The following is a 19,076-nucleotide window of genomic DNA, read 5'->3' on the forward strand; positions in this document are numbered from 1 at the left end:
CCTGTAATAGCTCTTCATTGCTCCTTTGTGGGAAGATTTCTTTAAGCCTTTGCATTTTGTCATCTTTGGTTTCTTTCTTCTTAGGAGGTTCTTTTCTTGCAGTAGTCTTTTTTGAAGGGGGGCATTCATCTTCAGAATCCTCAGTGGAAGATTCAGAAAAACCATTCCTTAAAGAGAAAGCAACAGTTCAAATAAACTTGCATGATAAAAAAAAAAATGATATCAAGCGAGAGCCACAATTTAGGTCCTGTTGACAGCTGACATCTGATGTCAGTTTATGTGGTACTAACTTTGCAATGCTTTTACTTATCCAAGCAATTCAGAGATTGTTTTCTCGTGACATACTGTCCTCTGTTAGTGGAAAAATTTGATCGATAGTGTTTATTGGTGAAAAAAAAAAAACTCAAATTGCGAAAATTTGCATTTTTCTAACATTTTAAATGTATCTGCTTATAAGACAGATAGTAAAACCACACAAAATAGCTACTAGTTAACATTACTATTAAGTCTACTTTTAGGTTTGCATCTTTTTTTGAACATCCTTTTATTTTTCTAGGATGCTACAAGGCTTAAAGAGACTCTGTCACCAGATTATAAGTGCCCTATCTCCTACATAATCTGATCGGCGCTGTAATGTAGATAAGTGGTTTTTATTTTGAAAAACAATCATTTTTGAGCAAGTTATGAGCAATTTTAGATTTATGCTAATTAGTTTCTTAATGACCAACTGGGCGTGTTTTTACTTTTGACCAAGTGGGCGTTGTACAGAGGAGTGTATGACGTTGACCAATCAGTGACCAATCAGTGTCCTGCACTTCTCATTGTTCCAGCCCAGCATGATCCACAGCACAGTGAGATTGTGCAGTGAAAGAAGCTGGGCTGGAACAATGAGAAGTGTTTGACACGGATTGGTCCCTGATTGGTCAACGTCATACACTCCTCTGTACAACACCCAGTTGGTCAAAAGTAAAAACACGCCCAGTTGGTCATTAAGAAACTCATTAGCATAAATCTAAAATTGCTCATAACTTGCTCAAAAATGATCGTTTTTCAAAATAAAAACCACTGCTGTAATCTACATTCCAGCGCCAATCACATTATGTAGGAGATAGAGGCTCTGTCACCAGATTATAAATGCCCCAACATTAGAAGCAGTTTCCCCTACTTTAAAGAAAATATCCAATTTTCCTATTTTTGTTAAGGAATAGTTAAGTGGCTTTGAGGGCCTTATATCTTTAAAAAAAATAAGATAAGTCAACCCATTTAAAAAAAACAAAACACCCTTCAAAGTAGTCAAGACAGGATTTAGAAAGTTTAACCCTTTACGCGTTTCACAGGAATGAAAGCAAAGTGGAAGTGAACTTTAGAAATTATTTTTTTATTTTTTTTTGCAGATATTCCATTTTAGTCCATTTTTTTTCAGAAACACAAAGTTTTACCAGAGAAATACAACTCAATATTGAATTGACAAGGAATCTGCAGTTTTTAGAAATCGCTCATGTTGCCCTAGTGTGCTAATGGACTGAAGCACCGGCCTCAGAAGCAAAAAGGAGCGGATTTTGGGGCCTCCTTTATATTAGAACACATTTTAGGTACCATATCAGGTTTGAAGAGGTCTTGTGGTGCTAAAACATAAGAAACACCCCCAAAAAGATACCATTTTAGAAACTACACCACCACAAGGAATTTATCTAGGGATATAGTGAGAAATTTGACCCAACAGTTTTTTTGATAAACGTATTGGAATTAGGGGGTGGTAATCAAAAACGTACAATTTTTTTCCTCATAACATTTTTAGCTCTGATTGTTTTCTTTTTAACCCCTTCCCTCTTTGGCCACTTTTGACCTTCCTGACAGAGCCTCATTTTTCAAATCTGACATGTGTCACTTTATGTGGTAATAACGTTGGAATACGTTTACCTATCCAAGCAATTCGGAGATTGTTTTCTCGTGACACATTGGACTTTAAGATAGTGGTAAAATTTGGTCAATACATTCAGTATTTAATTGTGAAAAACACAAAAAAAATTGTGAAACATTGCAAAAATGTGTATTTTTATTAATTTAAAATGTATCTGCTTGTAAGACAGGCAGTTATACCACACAAAAAAGTCGCTAATTAACATCCCCCATATGTCTACTTTAGATTGGCATCGTTTTTTGAACATCCATTTATTTTTCTAGGACGTTACAAGGCTTAAAACTTTAGCAGCAATTTCTCACATTTTCAAGAAAATTTCGAAAGGCTATTTTTACAGTGGCCAGTTCAGTTGTGAAGTGGTTTTGAGGGGCCTGCACAATACAAACCCCAACAAGTCACCCTATTTTAAAAACTGCACCCCTCAAAGTATTCAAAACAGCATTTAGAAAGTTTATTAACCCTTTAGACGTTTCACAGGAATTAAAGCAAAGTAGAGGTGAAATTTACAAATTTCATTTTTTTTTTGCAGAAATTAATTTTTAATCCATTTTTTTTTTGTAACACAGAAGGTTTTACTAGATAAATGCAACTCAATATTTATTGCCTAAATTCTGCAGTTTTAGGAAATATCCCACATGTGGCCGTAGTGCGCTTATGGACTGAAGCACCGGCCTCAGAAGCACCTAGAGGATTTTGGGGCCTCCTTTTTATTAGAAAATATTTTAGGCACCATGTCAGGTTTGCAGCGCTCTTGCAGTGCCAAAACAGTGGAACCCCCCCCACAAGTGACCCTATTTTGGAAACTACACCCCTTGAGGAAAATTATCTAGGGGTATAGTGAGCATTTTGACCCCACAGGTTTTTTGCAGAAATTATTGGAATTAAGCTGTGAAAATTAAAATCTAACATTTTTTCCCAAAGAAAATGTAAGTTTAGCTAATTTTTTCTCATTTCCACGAGGACTAAAGGAGAAAAAGCTCCACAACATTTGTAAAGCAATTTCTCCCGAGTAAAAGAATACCCCACATGTGGTAATAAACGGTTGTTTGGACACATGGCAGGACTCAGAAGCGCCATTTGACTTTTGGAACTAGGATTTAGCTAGATGTGTGTGGACGCAATGTTGCTTTTGGTATAATTAAGGGGTTAATGAAGCATGAAATTACTTATTTATGGATGTATGGTACTCTTTGAAGCAATCCTCGATACACAGGCCTGGTTTTTCGGGGCAGGTTTCACAGTGGTAAATCGTGTATTTTCTAATTCCCCTTTTGGAACACACACTGCACCTTTTTTGTGTCCTTCCCTTCTTTGCAATTTGGGGCACTTCATTGGGGAAATGTTGCCGTGGTATAATACGTGGACTATCGCTACCAGCAGATGTGCTTGTGCCCGCCCCTGCCTGGTTCCCAAATAAAAGTGCCTTGATCACCACCTCTTGAAAGTTAAGGAATGTCAGTCTGGCCTGCACATCGGGATAGCACGTAAGCGTTATACAATGCCACCTGTATAATGTGCACGGTCACCTTTTTGTACCATGTCTTTGTTTTCCGTAGGGCACTATAAGGCTTCAGTACTTGATCAGAGAGATCAACCCCGCCCATGTACTTATTGTAGCCCAGGATGCAATTTGGCTTCTGGGTCACTGTGGTGGTACCTCGTTCAGGGACAGGGGTGCTGCCACTGCCATCAATTGTGGTCAATATAAGGACAACCCTCTTGTCCTTATATTTGACGAACAGCATGTTCTCGCTGCATAGTTCCCTGCTCTCACCCCTTCTGAGGCTTTGGCTAAGCAGTGTTTTAGGGAGGCCTCTCTGATTTTTGCGCACAGTACCGCATGCTACAGTACTTCTGGCAGAAAGGCACCTAAAGAGTGGGATGCTGGTATAGACGTTATCCACGTAAAGGTGATAACCCTTGTCCAGCAATGGGTGTATTAAATCCCACACTATTTTCCCACTAACTCCCAGGACGGGGGGGGGGGCATTCTGGGGGTTCAATAATAGAGTCCTTTCCCTTCGTAAACCCTAAACCTGTGTCTATACCCAGATGTACACTCACACAGTTTGTACAATATAATTGCATACCTTGCACACTTACTGGGCAGGTATTGGCGGAATCTAAGCCTCCCCTTAAAATGAACAAGAGACTCGTCTATGGAAATATGTTTATCGGGGGTGTACACTTGTGAAAATTTGGTGCTGAACTTATGAATGACTGACCTGATTTTAAATAGACGGTCAAATGTGGGGTCGTCCTGGGGCGAGCACTGTGCAATCATTATAATGCAAGAATTTTAAAATCGCTTCAAAGCGAGACCACGTCATGGCCATGCGGTAAATTAGGGTGTTGTACAAAATATCCGCACTCCAGTATTGCCTAACCTCTGGCTTCCTCACTAGTCCCATATGCAGCACAAGGCCCCAAAATGTCATCATCTCCGCTGAATCTACTGGGGACCACCTAACAAATTATGAAGTGGGGTTTTGGGTTAAAAACTGTTGGGCGTACAGATTAGTCTGGGCCACCATTAAATTAACAAACTCCTCAGAGAAAAAGACCTTGAAAAAGTCAATTTCTATAAGGCCTTCAGTCTCAAACTGAATTCCTGAGCTGCCTATAAAATCAGGAATTTGAGGCTCATAATTTTCAGGGAGTGGAGTCCACACGGGATCATTGGGATTGCCTCAGCTGATCTCCTGGATTGCCTTTGGGGGGGTTCCTCATCACTGGAGAAGGAGGAAACTAAAAAGGAGTGGGGCATATTCCTCCTCTCCCTCGCTGGCCGAAACCGTGTCAGAGGCAATGATGGCGTATGCCTCCTCGACTGAATACATCCTTCTGGACGATTTAGACATTTTGATTTATTACAGGGGGTTGTGTATTGTTTTGACACGTGTATAGTGAACAGAAATTAGAAGATATTAAAAAAAAAAAAAAAAGAAGGTAAAAAAAATATATAGAATTTACTGTACGATCGTCAGTTAAAAAAAAGCTGAACGTCCGTCAGTAACTGACGCTATCTATTACTAAAACAAACCTGTAGTCTAATTGAACTACGGTAAATTTCTACTAAGACTACAGAAAAAATTGCTAGATATATCTATCTAGATCTAAAACGATATTAACGTTTCTAACGCTGGAGTATGCTACCCTAACTCCCTACCTACTAGCTACATCGGACTACTACTAGATTTTAAATTTTAGTGTATTAGAAAAAAAAAACCCGTGCCAGAAAATATGCCGATCAGTGATGTGCGTCACTGATCAGCACGCAGCGCAGGACGCACACTATGGAAAGGTGCGGGTGAAAAAAAAACAAAAACTCTGCGTCGACAAATTACCACAGATGCTGATAACTAATCAGCAGTCTGTGGCCACAGGGTGCACACAGGTAGAGGGGAAAAAAATGAAACACTCCTGGACCAAAAGTTGAGCACAAATGCCGATCACTGATCAGAGCTCAGCAGTCGCAGGATACACAGGTAATTGGTGTGGGTGAAAAAAAAACCACGGATGCTGACCAGTGATGGCGGCCAGTTCGTGGCCGCAGGGAACACAAGGAGATGGTGCAAATTTAAAAAAAAAACTAATCTTGCGCCAAAAATTGAGCACAGATGCTGGTCACTGATCAGCGCTCAGTGGGCACAGGACTCGGACAAGGAGGGGCTGGATTGGGAGAGGGACAAGGACAGGCCCAAGGACAGGGAAAGGGCCAAAAAAAAATCTGTCTGATCTAAAGAAAAAAATAAATAATAATATAAGAGATGGTGATCAGACAGAAGCTGCAAAATCTCAGTTTTTAGACACTGTAGTGATCGGCACTACAAATCCCAGCAAGACCGCACAGACAGTATCTCAACCGCTCTGCACGCTGCCTCAGACTGGAATGGCGGCGTGCAGAGCGTTCTTGGTGTTCAAAACACCCGCCGGTGCTCTGATTGGTCGTCATTACAGACCGACCAATCAGAGCACACCTAGAGGTGGCATCACTGCCACCTCCCTAGGTGACGTTGGTGGTGATGGGTGTTGTCTTAGACAGCACCAACCACCACTGTCTGTGCCGTGACTCCAGGGCACCGTTTTAACAAAAATCGCTGCTATTGGCCGGTAAGAATTGACTGACCAATAGCAGCGATCGCACCTTGGGCGAGTAGTAGAGATGGTCTGCTGTCAGGGACAGCAGCCATCTTTACTTTGTCACGGTGCAATTAGCACTGATGACCGTTTCCCGTTGCGCAGTACCTATATGGCGCTTTGCGGGAAGCACCTCCCAGCAGCGCCGTATATTAAAGGGAGAAAAAGCACCCAAACATTTGTAAAGAAATTTCTCCCGAGTACAGCAATACCCCATATGTTGTCATTAACTGCTTTTTGGCCACACGGCAGAGCTCAGAAAGGAAGAAACTCCATTTAGCTTTTGGTACTCAAATTTTGCAGTAATGGTTTTTGGGTGTCATATCGCATTTGCAAAGCCCCTGAGGTACCAAAAAACAGTGGAAACACCTGAAATGTGACTACATTTGGAAAATTATACCACTCAAGGAAATCTAGGGGTACACTTAGCATTTTGTCCCCACAGTTGTTTTTTTTGCAAATTTTGATTTAGGCCATGAAAATGAAAAAAAAAAAAACAATTTCGAATAAAAACATGGAATTTTATAATTTCCACAAGACAAAAAGGAGAAAAAGCTCCATAAATTTGTAAAGCAATTCCTCCAGAGTATGGCAATAGCCCATACGTGGTCGTAAACGGCTCTTTGGACACATGGCAGGGCTCAGAAGGGAAGGAACACCATTTGGCTTTTGGAGCTCAAATTTTGCTGGAATGGTTTTCAGGTGCAATGTTGCATGAGAAAGCCCCAAAGGGGTCCCATTTGGGAAACTACACCCTCAAGGATTCTATCTAGGGGTATAATGAGCATTTAGACCCAGCAGGTCTATTGCAGAATTTATTGGAATTAGGCAGTGAAATTAAAAAGTTTATGAAGAAATAGAATTTAGAATTTTTGTGTTCAAAAAACAAAGTAGATAAATCCGCCAGGAAAAGATCGCAGACGACAATTTTAATATTACATCCTTAAAATAGGCTAGACTAGCCAATGTATTCCTAAAGATACCAGGCTAACCATGTAGGTAGAAGCTAGATAAGGGTACGAATAATGAATAGTAATCCACCTAAAAGTTCAATTATCGTAGCATTCCCACAGAATCCTAGCTGAAAATATATACACCTGTACCCATCTGGACTAAATAGCAAAGTGTGCATTCACACTGAATAGAGATCGGATACCTAGCAGAGTGTGCATTCACACTGAATAGAGATCGGATACCTAGCAGAGTGTGCATTCACACTGAATAGAGATCGGATACCTAGCAGAGTGTGCATTCACACTCAATAGAGATCGGATACCTAGCAGAGTGTGCATTCACACTCAATAGAGATCGGATACCTAGCAGAGTGTGCATTCACACTGAATAGAGATCGGATACCTAGCAGAGTGTGCATTCACACTCAATAGTGAAAAAGCAACACCTAAGACAGTGTGCATTCACACTGAAATGAGCACCAGCACGTAAGGGTAGTGTGCATTTACACTCAGATAACAGCGCAGCACCTATAGCAGTAGTGTACATTGACTTAACAGAGATTGTACACCCAAGAGAAGAGTGTGCATTCACACTAAATCAATTTAAGCACCTAAGGCCCCATGCACACAAAAATCCACAGTAGAATTGCAGCCCCATTTAATTCTATGGGCCCATGCAAACGACCGTGGTTTCCACAGTCCGTGCATGGCCAAGGAGCCTGAACCTCAGAAAGAACGGACATGTCTTATTACAGCCGTGTTCTGCGGTCCAGGCTCATAGAAAATAATGGACGCGGCCATGTGCACGGCCCTTGACTTGCGGGTAACACTCAGCGGCCAGCCGACTCGAAGATCACAGCCGTGCACATGTCTACGGTCATGTGCATGAGGCCTAACACTTTTCTGCGTCTTTAGTTTGTATAAGACGTTTCTTCAGAGGTGTATAACGAAACAGGGCAGATTAGCACATCGATTTCACATGCAATATTATCAAGCCGCCCTGTGTCTGCTAGAACTTTACTCTAACAGCACGGTTCTGGTATCTGACCGCAGCGCATGCGACGGAACGCCGGCTATTTAAGCCTTTAGCCCTGCCCATCCAGAGGCTGGATGATTACATCAAAATCCCAGAGGGTGCTAGGACATACGCTCCGCCCTCTCAGGAGCTCGTCCAGATCTATCCTCCGTGAGCATATTGGACGCCGCCTAGCGTCACGTTACGTTACCATGGGAACCTCCGAGTAGAAAATGAAAATAAAAAAAGAAAAAACATGGAATGAAAAGGTGTGGCCAAACTCGACTGGTACGGTATGCAAACATCTGAAGCATATGTTTGGCAGAACGTTGCAAATGGTCCCGCCAAACATGATGTGTACTGTAAAACCCCGCCGAAATAAAGGGTTGTAAGAAGTTGTTCTAAGAAATGTCGTGCTTCGTTCAACAAGACAAAGAAGAAATAAAAAATAAATAAATAAACAAAACCAAAAAGATCTAGAAAGGCATAATCCATCTATCTATATTAAAGAAGCACTCCACATTTTTTATTTCTTTTAATTGCACCCTCCACTTGTACATTGGTGTTCCAGTGGGGTGCTGTTTGCAGAAATACTTACCGGTCCCCGCATCTTGTATTTTTCGTGTCCAGCGCCGCTCACGTGATCTTCCCTCTGACTTGTCTGGCGTCACTGTGCTTTTGAATAAATCGGAACTCAGGCTCCAAATGCATTCCTATGGAAGCCAGAACAAGGCTCCATAGGAATGCATTGAGAGACTTGTTTTTTTTCTGAATGGCAGCGATTCAGGTCAGAATGAAAAATTACGTGAGTGACGCTGGACCCGAAAAACGATAAGATGCGGGGATCGTTAAGTATTTCTGCACAACGCACCCCACTGAAACACCAATGAGCAAGAAAAAAAAAGAAAAAAGTGGAGTGCTTCGTTAAAAAACAAAAATAAGAAGTCATTGGTTACTTACTCTTGTCGTGGGTGGACTTTCCTGTGCACAGAACTGAAACTTGGCTTATTTTCATGCTCTTCATTCTCAGAATCTGACTCAAGGTAGCGAACACCTTTATTTTTGTTAAATAAGGACACATTGTTCAGTCTCTTAGACTCAGGCGTTTCTGGAATGCTGGTAACTGGAAAAACACACATATGTTATCAGAATAAATTGAGAAATACCTACAGCCGAACTGATTTAATGAAACCAAAGTTTATCACTAGACACTATAAATAAAATGTCGAAAGGGTCGTGGTCTCTCCTATCAAGGGTTCGGTGAAGTTCCGGCAACGATATCCTCGCTGATCAGTAAGTTATGGCATATCTTATATTTGTGATAAAACCACTTCAACATAAAAACTTGTTAAAAATCAAACAAACATCTTACTTGCTTTGCCATGTAACTCAGATTTTGGAGTGCTGGGTCGGCTTGATCCTTCATTTTCATTAGAGACTAGGTCCCCTTTCTTATTCTTATCAAAACGGAAGCGGTCAAGGTTAAAGGTGCTCATAACTTCACACAACTGAGCAATCTAGAAGAAACTGAAATTTAAAGAGGAATGAGTTGTGACAAAACACAAAAATTTGTGTGTGACAAATACATAAAACAATTTAAAAACTACGTTTACAGTTGTGTCATAAACAAGGAACCCTAAAGTAGAATTTATATTTATGTCCGCTATCATCCAACAGTTATTTTGATACATAACATGCATTAGTGAGAGGAATTTCGATGAAGGTAAAGCATGAGACAAGTCGGCGATGGGTTAAAAGGGTTTTTTCCTAGGTTTGTTATTTCTTTCATAAAATGATTATATTATTTGTTTATTATGCTCTAACTTTTTCCCCAGATGGTCAGTAAAAGACCTTTGGTGACATTGTTAGTAGTGGTCATAACCACAACTGTGTCTTCTAACAAACCGAGCCCCCCTGTATGATCATCACACGATCAGGATCGGTTGCTTTTTCCCCCCCACATTTTATATTTTCAAACAGCTACACAAAAACAATCTTAAAACGGATCTGTCAGCTGAATACGTGACTCTAGATATTAGCCAAAACAGCATAAAAAAAACATTGCGCCGTTTAGCTAATATGAGTGACTAAAGAATACACCACATTCAGTATCTGCACACAGAGAAACCAGTGACTCATCCTGTGGAGGGCAGGGCTCTCCTCAGAATACACTGGTGTGTTCTTTGATCACCCCTATTAGCCAAAATGGCACAACATAACAAAAATACTTTTTGACCACATTTTTATTGGACGTTAGTCTTTATTTGTTGCTGGATACAATTTTAAGGACAGGGATTTCCTTTTCGACCGCTTTGTCTCGTTCAGTGTTTGATGCTGTCCGCCCTTAGACACACATTAGAGTCTCTGTCAATATTATGGAGCCGATTTGGAAGCATAACCAAGCAGCCGATCATATGATTATTACATAATCGCCATGACTAATAACACATGCAGAATTTAATGTATGTATTACTCACCCATGGGGAGGCTGGGGAGTAAGCCGTCAACCTAATGCTCGTTTGGCCAGTATCTATCTAAAGTACACGGCCTGCTTAGTTATATAACAGAAGTTTTTTTTCTTCACAGCTTCAAAGCATTGAAAAAAGTCCTGAAATAGTTTTGCAAAACACAAAACTTGGCTTTAGGCAGCAAATGTACAGAATACTGCCAGAACTACCCATCTGTTGGCACTTCAAAATCGGTATGTAGCAGAAATGTAACCAACCGCCCAGATCGGCCATTCTACGAATAAACTCAATGGTAGCTGCATGTTTAGTAGATGGAGCACCTAGCACGGTTAACACATGCAATTTGGACCTCGGCAGCAGCTTGTCAGCTGATGCGCAGCTATTCTTACATGTAAGGTAGGGTTGTCGTGATACCAGAATTTGGACTTCGATACCGATACTTTGTGTAGAATTGCGATTTCATTTTCTGATGTGAGGCACGTGGTGTGATGAATTTTGAATGTGCCTCACATTAATAGTAATTAACCCAATCATGTTTCTGGGTCATAATGGGTTACATGATGGGTTAAGGTACATGATGGGTTAATTACTATTAATGTGAGGCACATGTAGGTTACATTTATCACACCTCGTGCCTCACAATAAGTGAAAGAAAAGCATTTTATTTCTTTACATTGTGCACATGATAAATGACGCAAAAAAATTGTTGTGCAGGTTATTACGGCCGCGCCAATAACGAATGCGTATATTTTATGTATTGAGACTTATTCTAATGTTTATTGTAAGAAAAGGTGTGGTTTTTTAATTATTATTTAACCCCTTAAAGACGGATATATCCGTCACCAGCAGGTGTTCGTTCCCGCATAGCGACGGATATATCCGTCGCTCTGATCGGGTGGGTACTGCCAGCGTAGCCACGCGGTCAGCGGCCGCAGCACGGCTGTTCTACACAGCCTGGCTCCTGCCACAACTGCCGGAATCGAAGCACGCTCCGATTCCAGCAGTTTAACCCATCAGATGCCGCTGTCAAAAGAGACAGCGGCTTCTAAGGTGTTTGACAGAGGGAGGGAGCTCCCTCTGTCACCCCATCGGCGCCCCCGCAAACAAATCGCGGGGCGCCGTCGGGTTTCCCTGGCAGTCGGGGGCCTAAAAAAAGGCCCACAGGTCTGCCTTCAGCATCCGCCTATTAGCCAATGCCAGAGGCATGGCCTAATAGATTACCATAATGCTTTGATATACGAAGTATACCAAATCACTATACAAGCGATCAGCAGACCGCATGGTGAAGTCCCCTGGTGGGACAAAAAAAAAAAAAAAGAAAAAGTAAAACAGTTAAACAAAGTTTATGGAAGAAGAAAAAAAAAAAAAAAACTTAGTCAAAATAAAACCACTTTTTTACCCAAAAAGTAGTTTTATTAAAGTAAAAGTGTAAAAAAGTAAAAAATAAAAAACCACCATGAAATAACAGTATCGAACAGTTTGAGGGTGCACGGCATAGAAGCCGTACCGAAGAGTCGACGCATCCTTAGTTTAAGGGCCCTTTTACACTGGCCAATTATCGGGCAACCAAGCATTCACAAACCGCTCATTCCCAATAATTGCCCTGTGTAAACAGGGCAACGATCAGTCAAAGCATATAGTTTACGCAGCATAAAACATTAACGTTGCCGGCAGCACATCTCCCGAGACATGCTGCCAACACGATAGAAACGTATGGGGACGAGCAATCGTCCCCATACATTACCAATCAATGAGAGATGCCTTGTTGATTGGCACTCGTTTATACAGCCCACGTCGGGCCGTTACAGACCTCTTTCAACTTTTTGCAGTGAATCTAACCTTTTGCAAAGCAAAGGATGAAGTCCACATGTAGAAGGGCCGGTTCACATCAGCGTTCGCTTTCCGTTCAGGGGTTTCGTCTGAGTGGAACCCCTCAACGGAAAGTCAAACGGAAACCACATCTTCCGTTTGCATCACCATTGATATCAATGGTGACGGAAACATTGCTAATTGTTTCTGTTTGTCACCGTTCCGGCAGGTTTCAGATTTTTCGACGGAATCAATAGCGCAGTCGATTGCGCGCAATCCCACAGCATATGGAGGAGTTCGGCAGGCTCCAAATCACATCTCGGGCATGTAGCATCAGGCCGAATTACCATGCGATGTAACACCTCAGGTGTTTTATACACCCGGTGTAGTATGTAGAGCTGGGAGCCTGCCGCCCTTGCTCAGCGAAACATTCAGAACAGCTTCCATTATAGTGGACCACTGGTCTTCTTCAATCCCGTGTATGTCCCCTTCCCAGTTATGCACAGCCAAAGGATAACTATCCAAAAATTTGGTCATCACGAGTCAATATACTCACGATATAATCCCTTTCGTGATCCCAGAAGGGCCAAGAGCTTGAACAATATTATCCTGTTGTATAGTTACTTGGGACTGTGAGAACTGTGCCTGAAACGCGTGTCTTAATTAGGCATGCACGGTGCATCGAAACTTCGATACTGTGCATCCCTAAACGGTTCGATACCGCTATTTCCTGTATTTCGATACTGAGCTGCGCAGCCGCACAGCTCAGTATAGTAACACATGAATGCATGGGAGCGCGGCTGCGGCTGTGTAATACATGTGTAATTCAGCCACAGCCCCGCTCCTGAGTTATGATAAGTTTGCGGGGTCAGGATGATTCGATGCGGCCATCGCTGCACTAATGAGCGGCAGCACTGGAGACAGAACATGGCGGGCGCACTACAAAACACCCCCATGTTCTATCCTCAGTGCCTGAACTGCCGCTCATTAGTGCAGCGCCGGCCGCACCTCCTTATGCTGACCGCGCGCGCACTTCCTGTCAGGAGCGGGGCAATGGCTGTATTACACAGCCGCAGCCCCGCTCTATAACGGCGGAGACCAGAGAAACCTCTCATCTCCGCCTTTATTCTCCTGAATGCTGCGATCACAGCTGACTGCAGCATTCAGGGGAAAATGAGAAGGGGGGATGCCCCTGGATCGCGTCACAGGGAATTCCTGTGACGCGATCGAGGGCTATACCATATATGGGCAGACAGCCCAGGGTCTATTGACGGACCCCAGGGCTGTCTTACCATATTTCATGTTGTTAGGACATACCCAAGTATGTCCTAACAACTGCCTGTGTGCTATCCGTACACAGGCTAATGTACTGGCACATATCTGATATATGTCAGAACATTAAAGTTTAAAAATAAAGTAAAAAAGTATTGTTAAATTTTAAAAAAAATACACATTCACCTTTTTTACAATAAACATTAAAATAAGTCTCAATACATAAAATATACACATTCAGTATTGGCGCGCACAACAATTTTTTTGCATCATTTATGATGTGTACGCTGTAAAAAAAATGAAATAAACACTTCTTTCTATCACTTATTAATGTGGGGTGCGATGAATTTAACCTCCATGTTCCTCACATTAATAGTAATTAACCCCATCATGCACCTCACACATTAACCCATTATGACTGAGAAACATGATGGGATTAATTACTATTAATGTGAGGCGCGTTCAAAATTCATCACACGTCGCGCCTCACCTCAGAAAACGGAAGAATTTTTTTTTTATTACTGTTGGCAAAAGTATCGAAATTGGTATCGAAATCGCAATACTAAACGAAGTATCGGTATCGAAGTCCAAATTCTGGTATCGTGACATCCCTAGTCTTAATTGTAAATACCTGTAAAACCCTCTATGTGGTACATTAAGTTCTGCTGGAAGAATTTAAAGGTAGACCAATTACCTCTCCCTTTAGGCCGACTTCAGACGAGCGTATATCTCGTCCGAGTGACGGACGTTTTTTTGGGGTTATTTTTAACGTCCATCACACGGACGCATGTATTTCAATTGGGCCGTTGTTTTAACGGACCGTGTGAAGGGCCCGTGAAAAAATAGAATGTCCTATTTTCGCGGATCCCTCAATAGACTACGAGGGATCCATGAAAACGGGTCCCACATGGGTACGACTGACGTAAAAAACTTGTTAGTGTAAATCAGGCCTTAGACGAAGTGTCTTCATGCTGCTTCAAGACCCTTAGTTAAAAAATCTAAACCTGTGCTGCACATACACAGTAGTGAAGTTCCTCCTCTGAAGACAAGGGGAGGAATTAAACTACTGGGCAAAGGGACGTGACTTTGGTGAGCCAGTGCAAAAATGTCATGACTGGCCCCCACTTCTTTAATAGACTGGAGGTTAATATGGTCTTTGTTCCCAGTGACCGGGCTGTGTCATAGTATCCTGTACTTATCAAACAGTCCCTCACGCATTCTCCCCGTATCCCCCTTCCTGGGCACTCAGCAAATCCACTTAGATGGCTTCACGCCGTTGCAGCACTAGACTCAGAATTAGCCAACGCTGCGCTCCTCCTCTCTCCTAGCCTAGACGCCTGGGAAACGGTTCCCGACAACCAGGAAGTGATGCTGCAGCACACCTCTGAATAGAACTACAGGAGGGAGAATGTCCAGACCAACAGAAAGGGAGAAGGAAGACAGACAACCAATGAATGAATGAATGAATGTTAAGAACCCAGGGGCTAACAGGAGACACACACAACAATGCCAATCCCCCCCGTATTTGGGTGTCCGCCCCCAAACCCGCCTTACAAGTTCTCAACACACTTGAAAACTGTTCCGCCGCCATAGGGCTCGGTGAAGGTGCACCATTTGCGCTTTGGTTAAAGCAGTCCTGACTGGGCATGCCTGCAGTCATCTCAGAACTGCTAGAGAGGACAGCAAGACAGAAATAAAGGGGTTTTCCCATGTTGAAGATTTATGGCATATCGACAGGATATGCCATAAATGTCCATTAGATTAACCTATTTCTAGAACGGGGCCCTCCAAACCCTGTTCTACCCTGCTCGGCTCCCGCTGCCACTTCCTGATTAGGTGGTTGTGAGTTACGGAAACAGTCGAGCTTGCTGAGCTACACTGTTACCCTTACTCCCATAGAAGTGAAGCTTCCAATCCCATAATCAGAAAGTGGATGGGAGGCAGCGAGACCTGAGTAAGGTAGAGTGGGATTTAGGGGGCCTAAATGGAAAGCTACAGTTTCACTTTGGTTTCCGTTCATGGGCTCCTCTGACGGAACCACGACAAGAATGTGAAGGAAGGATAAGGGTTTAGACGTTGCAATTATTTGGTACTAAAAACTCAATTTTATACAGTACAAAATGACCGAATAAGGTTTAGCAAAACCTCACTCGCACGCAGTGGATTTTTCTGTAGCAGAAATAAGCTGAAGATGTGGAGCTTCAAATTGGCAGAACGACTATTAGGTCTCAGACGTGCAGCGGATTTCAAACTTTGCAATGCAAAGAATAAAAACAGCAATAAAATCTGCAGCAAAAAAAAAAAAAAACACATGTAACACGCAGATTCTGGGTGGAAAAAAACTCAGCCACATCTGAACCCACTCTAATTTCTTCTTGAAAAATAAATAAATAAATACTACATCTCAACGGTGTGCCAAAAAATAAAGCTACGACTACCCTTAGGCGGTTTTCTTTTACAGCACGTTTGTGATGTGAATTTGCCATTTACACATTGAATGCGCTCAACATGTAGACCATGTCGATGCCTATAGCGGGCTTGATGTACTCTAACAAATTTTTCTGGGCAGTCATTTGGTGATATGCGTAAAAATACCTTTTCAATATAAAGGGATCCAGCAACAAAAACCCACGTGTATATTTTTTATTTTTCTTACAATGGGCGCCAATATCGTACGTTTACAATGGTATGGCGTAGTTGCCTACACAGGGGGCTATACTCACGTTCTGGAGATTCTCAGCATAAAACATTGATCATACATGACATATGAGGTGTGAACAGAGCATAAATTTGTTTACAAACAGTCAATTTTCCCTTTAGACAAATTGAGCTTGCGGTGACTACTTTGCTTTTTGGACAAGTTGGGAAAAAGTTATGTTATTCCAAAACATCTTTTTTTCTTAACCTTTCCCAAACCCTCACTGTGACCGAACGTCAAGCGGCTGACATCTAAATGCTAAGGACAAAATATTGCATCAACGATTCGATGTAGGGTCTATGGCCACATCACTGAGGACCAATGGGGACCAGAGCAGAATTTTGACAAAGGCCAGGATCACACAGTTTTGATGCAGCTTTTGGCTTACTGAGTGGACACAAAAGATAGGAGATGCATGCGTCTTTTCTTTGTACCTCTCCTTCCTTTTGGATCCACTTCTGGCTTGGACTCAAAAAAACAGCATCAAAAAAGTGTGTGTGCGTGTGTGTCCCTGGCCTAAGCCTCTAATCACAGGAGTGAAAAACAGCCGTGCACTGGACACTTTTTAATGGCAGTCAAACGGTCATTTTCAGAACAATTAATTTCTATGGGTATATTCACACGTCAGTTTTCAGTGTAGCTAAACGTTCGACAAACTTCTGACATGTCATAGTGACATGTCAGAAGTTTGGATCGGTTGGGGTCCAAGCACTGAGACCCCCACCAATCTCTAGAACGAAGCACCAGACGTGCTCGTGTGAGCGCTCATCTGCTTCGTGTCTGTTCGTCTATTTCCGGAAATAAACGTATCGGTGTACAAACTCAATAGAAAGTCTATGAGCCCGTACTCTGATACATCGGCTTTCCGGAAAAAGCCGAACAGACACGAAGTGGCTGAGCGCTCACACGAGCACGTCAGGTGCTTCGTTCTAGAGATTGGTGGGGGTCAGTGCTCAGACACCCACCAATCCAAAGTTCTGACATGTCAGAAGTTTGTTGAACGTTTAGATACACTTTAAGGGACTGAATATTGGCCATCAAAAAATAGACCATGTTCTATTTCCAGCTGATTACTTGGCCCGAGAGCCGCCCATACAGGTCAACAGATCCAGTCAGATGGTTGAAAATTTGAAGACAGATGCCAAACATCTAGTTTTGATCCGTTTTATAAACAGATTTTTTTATTTTTATATGTCAGGTGAATATAGCCTTAGAATAGACATTTATTGGTAGGGCCTATTTCTGGGTTTGGACGAGCCTTTGAAAGAACTACAAGCCTAAAGTACAGAGCTTCGAAAAGGTTAAATGCTTTTTGAGGTGGGAGATCATGAGGTAGACATTTTTCTACACTTCTAGTCAGCATCTCCCAAGTGGCTGCTTATAGGGAACAATAGATTATCTGTTATCCAGCTGAAAGCAGATAGTGTCACTTTAAAAAAACAACCAAAAAATGTTGAGGTACAAAGAAAAGAAAAAAAATCACTATGATATAAAACTATAAAAAAGTAAATCACGTGATATCATCAGCAGTTTGAGTGGCTTACTACTGACACATTCCAGACAATAGACTCGCTCGGAGCAGCGCCACTGGGACTTCCGTCTTGTATGTCATTCGACTTTATTGTCTCACAGAAGTATGGCGAAGAGCAAGCATTAAATAACCAACATTCACACAGAACCGGAATCCATCACACACCGCTCCCCAGGTACGGTGTACACACGCTCCCACACAAAGACACCGGCCGGCTTCTCCCCACACTTAATGTGTGACATTCAGGCCCGCGGCTCAGGCCCGCCACGGTCCCCCCATCCCCCCCCCGGGGCGCTGCTCATGTCTCAACACATGCAGCCCTCACGACAGGCTGCGCGTTCCTCACCTCCTCCTCCGCTTCCCGCGGCTTCTCAGCCTCAGGTCTCCTGTAGCGCGCAGTTTGATGACGACACCACTCAAGCCGGGAATAGCAAGACGCGCAAGTGACGTTTGAGGCGCACTAAAACACTCACAGCGTGTGACGGCCGAACGCGGGACTCGGTGACGTCACTACTTTAAAAGCCGAACTCCTTGGTTACTATAGCAACAGCAGCGCTTACTCACTAGCCCTTGGATTATAGGTAGAATAGTGTGTAGTAAAACGTCTGATGTGGCTATGATTGCAATCAATGCCACAGAGAAAGTGCAAAGTTAAAAAACTGTGGCTGAAAATTGAGGCACGGATATAAAAGTATCTTTTTGTCCTATGAACTGGAGCAGAATTTGTTGAATGTTCTCCCAATGCACAAAATCGGAGCATTTGAGAGGTTGGTGTAAATACTTGGGCACGCTCAGTGACCTTCACAAAGTAAGATGTTCAAGTAGCAACGTTTTTTTACCTTAAGGGTATGTTCACTCACAGAGTCAAAAACGTCTCAAAATACGGAGCTGTTGTCAAGAGAAAACAGCTCCTGATTTTCAGACGTTTTTTGTGCCACTGACGATTTTCGCTGCGTTTTTTACGGCCGTTTACGGCACTTCTTTTTCGCGGCCGTTTTTTTCTGTGAAAATAGGCCGTGTGAACATACCCTTAGAAAAGCACTCCTTCAATGTACACCTGGACTGGCATAGTCTGTTATGTAGGTTTTTGGCTTAGAAAGTGACACAAACTTTACATCGCTCATACTTACCCCCTCTTTTGACGTTCGCTTCGGTCTCCTACGGTGACGTTGAAGGCCATGTGACGCAGCAGCCTGTGATTGGTTGCAGTTGTCATATGTGATGGAACAACATCCCAGGAGGCCGGACTGCAGGAAGGAGGGCGTTCTG

The 19,076-nt window shown here is 42.5% G+C and overlaps 1 protein-coding gene across 3 annotated transcripts in view; it reads right to left on the reverse strand.

Moving 5' to 3' along the window:
* SMARCAD1 (SNF2 related chromatin remodeling ATPase with DExD box 1) overlaps positions 1-18,283 on the reverse strand; it is a 102,131-nt gene extending 83,848 nt beyond the window's left edge. Inside the window, exons 1-4 of one of the 3 annotated variants that reach the window (XM_075860659.1) lie at positions 18,154-18,283; positions 9,402-9,556; positions 8,990-9,152; positions 2-167 (exon numbers count right to left, since the gene is read on the reverse strand). In XM_075860659.1, the coding sequence (XP_075716774.1) occupies positions 2-167; positions 8,990-9,152; positions 9,402-9,525 (453 nt within the window). In that variant the 5' untranslated portion in view covers positions 9,526-9,556; positions 18,154-18,283. Of the gene's footprint in view, position 1; positions 168-8,989; positions 9,153-9,401; positions 9,557-17,820; positions 18,063-18,153 lie in introns of those variants that run through there. The other 2 variants (XM_075860660.1, XM_075860661.1) reach the window with 2 other exon arrangements.
* Positions 18,284-19,076: the final 793 nt, after the last annotated feature.

The sequence above is a fragment of the Rhinoderma darwinii genome, chromosome 1, assembly GCF_050947455.1.
Source record: "Rhinoderma darwinii isolate aRhiDar2 chromosome 1, aRhiDar2.hap1, whole genome shotgun sequence".
Classification (NCBI taxonomy): Eukaryota; Metazoa; Chordata; class Amphibia; order Anura; family Rhinodermatidae; genus Rhinoderma; species Rhinoderma darwinii.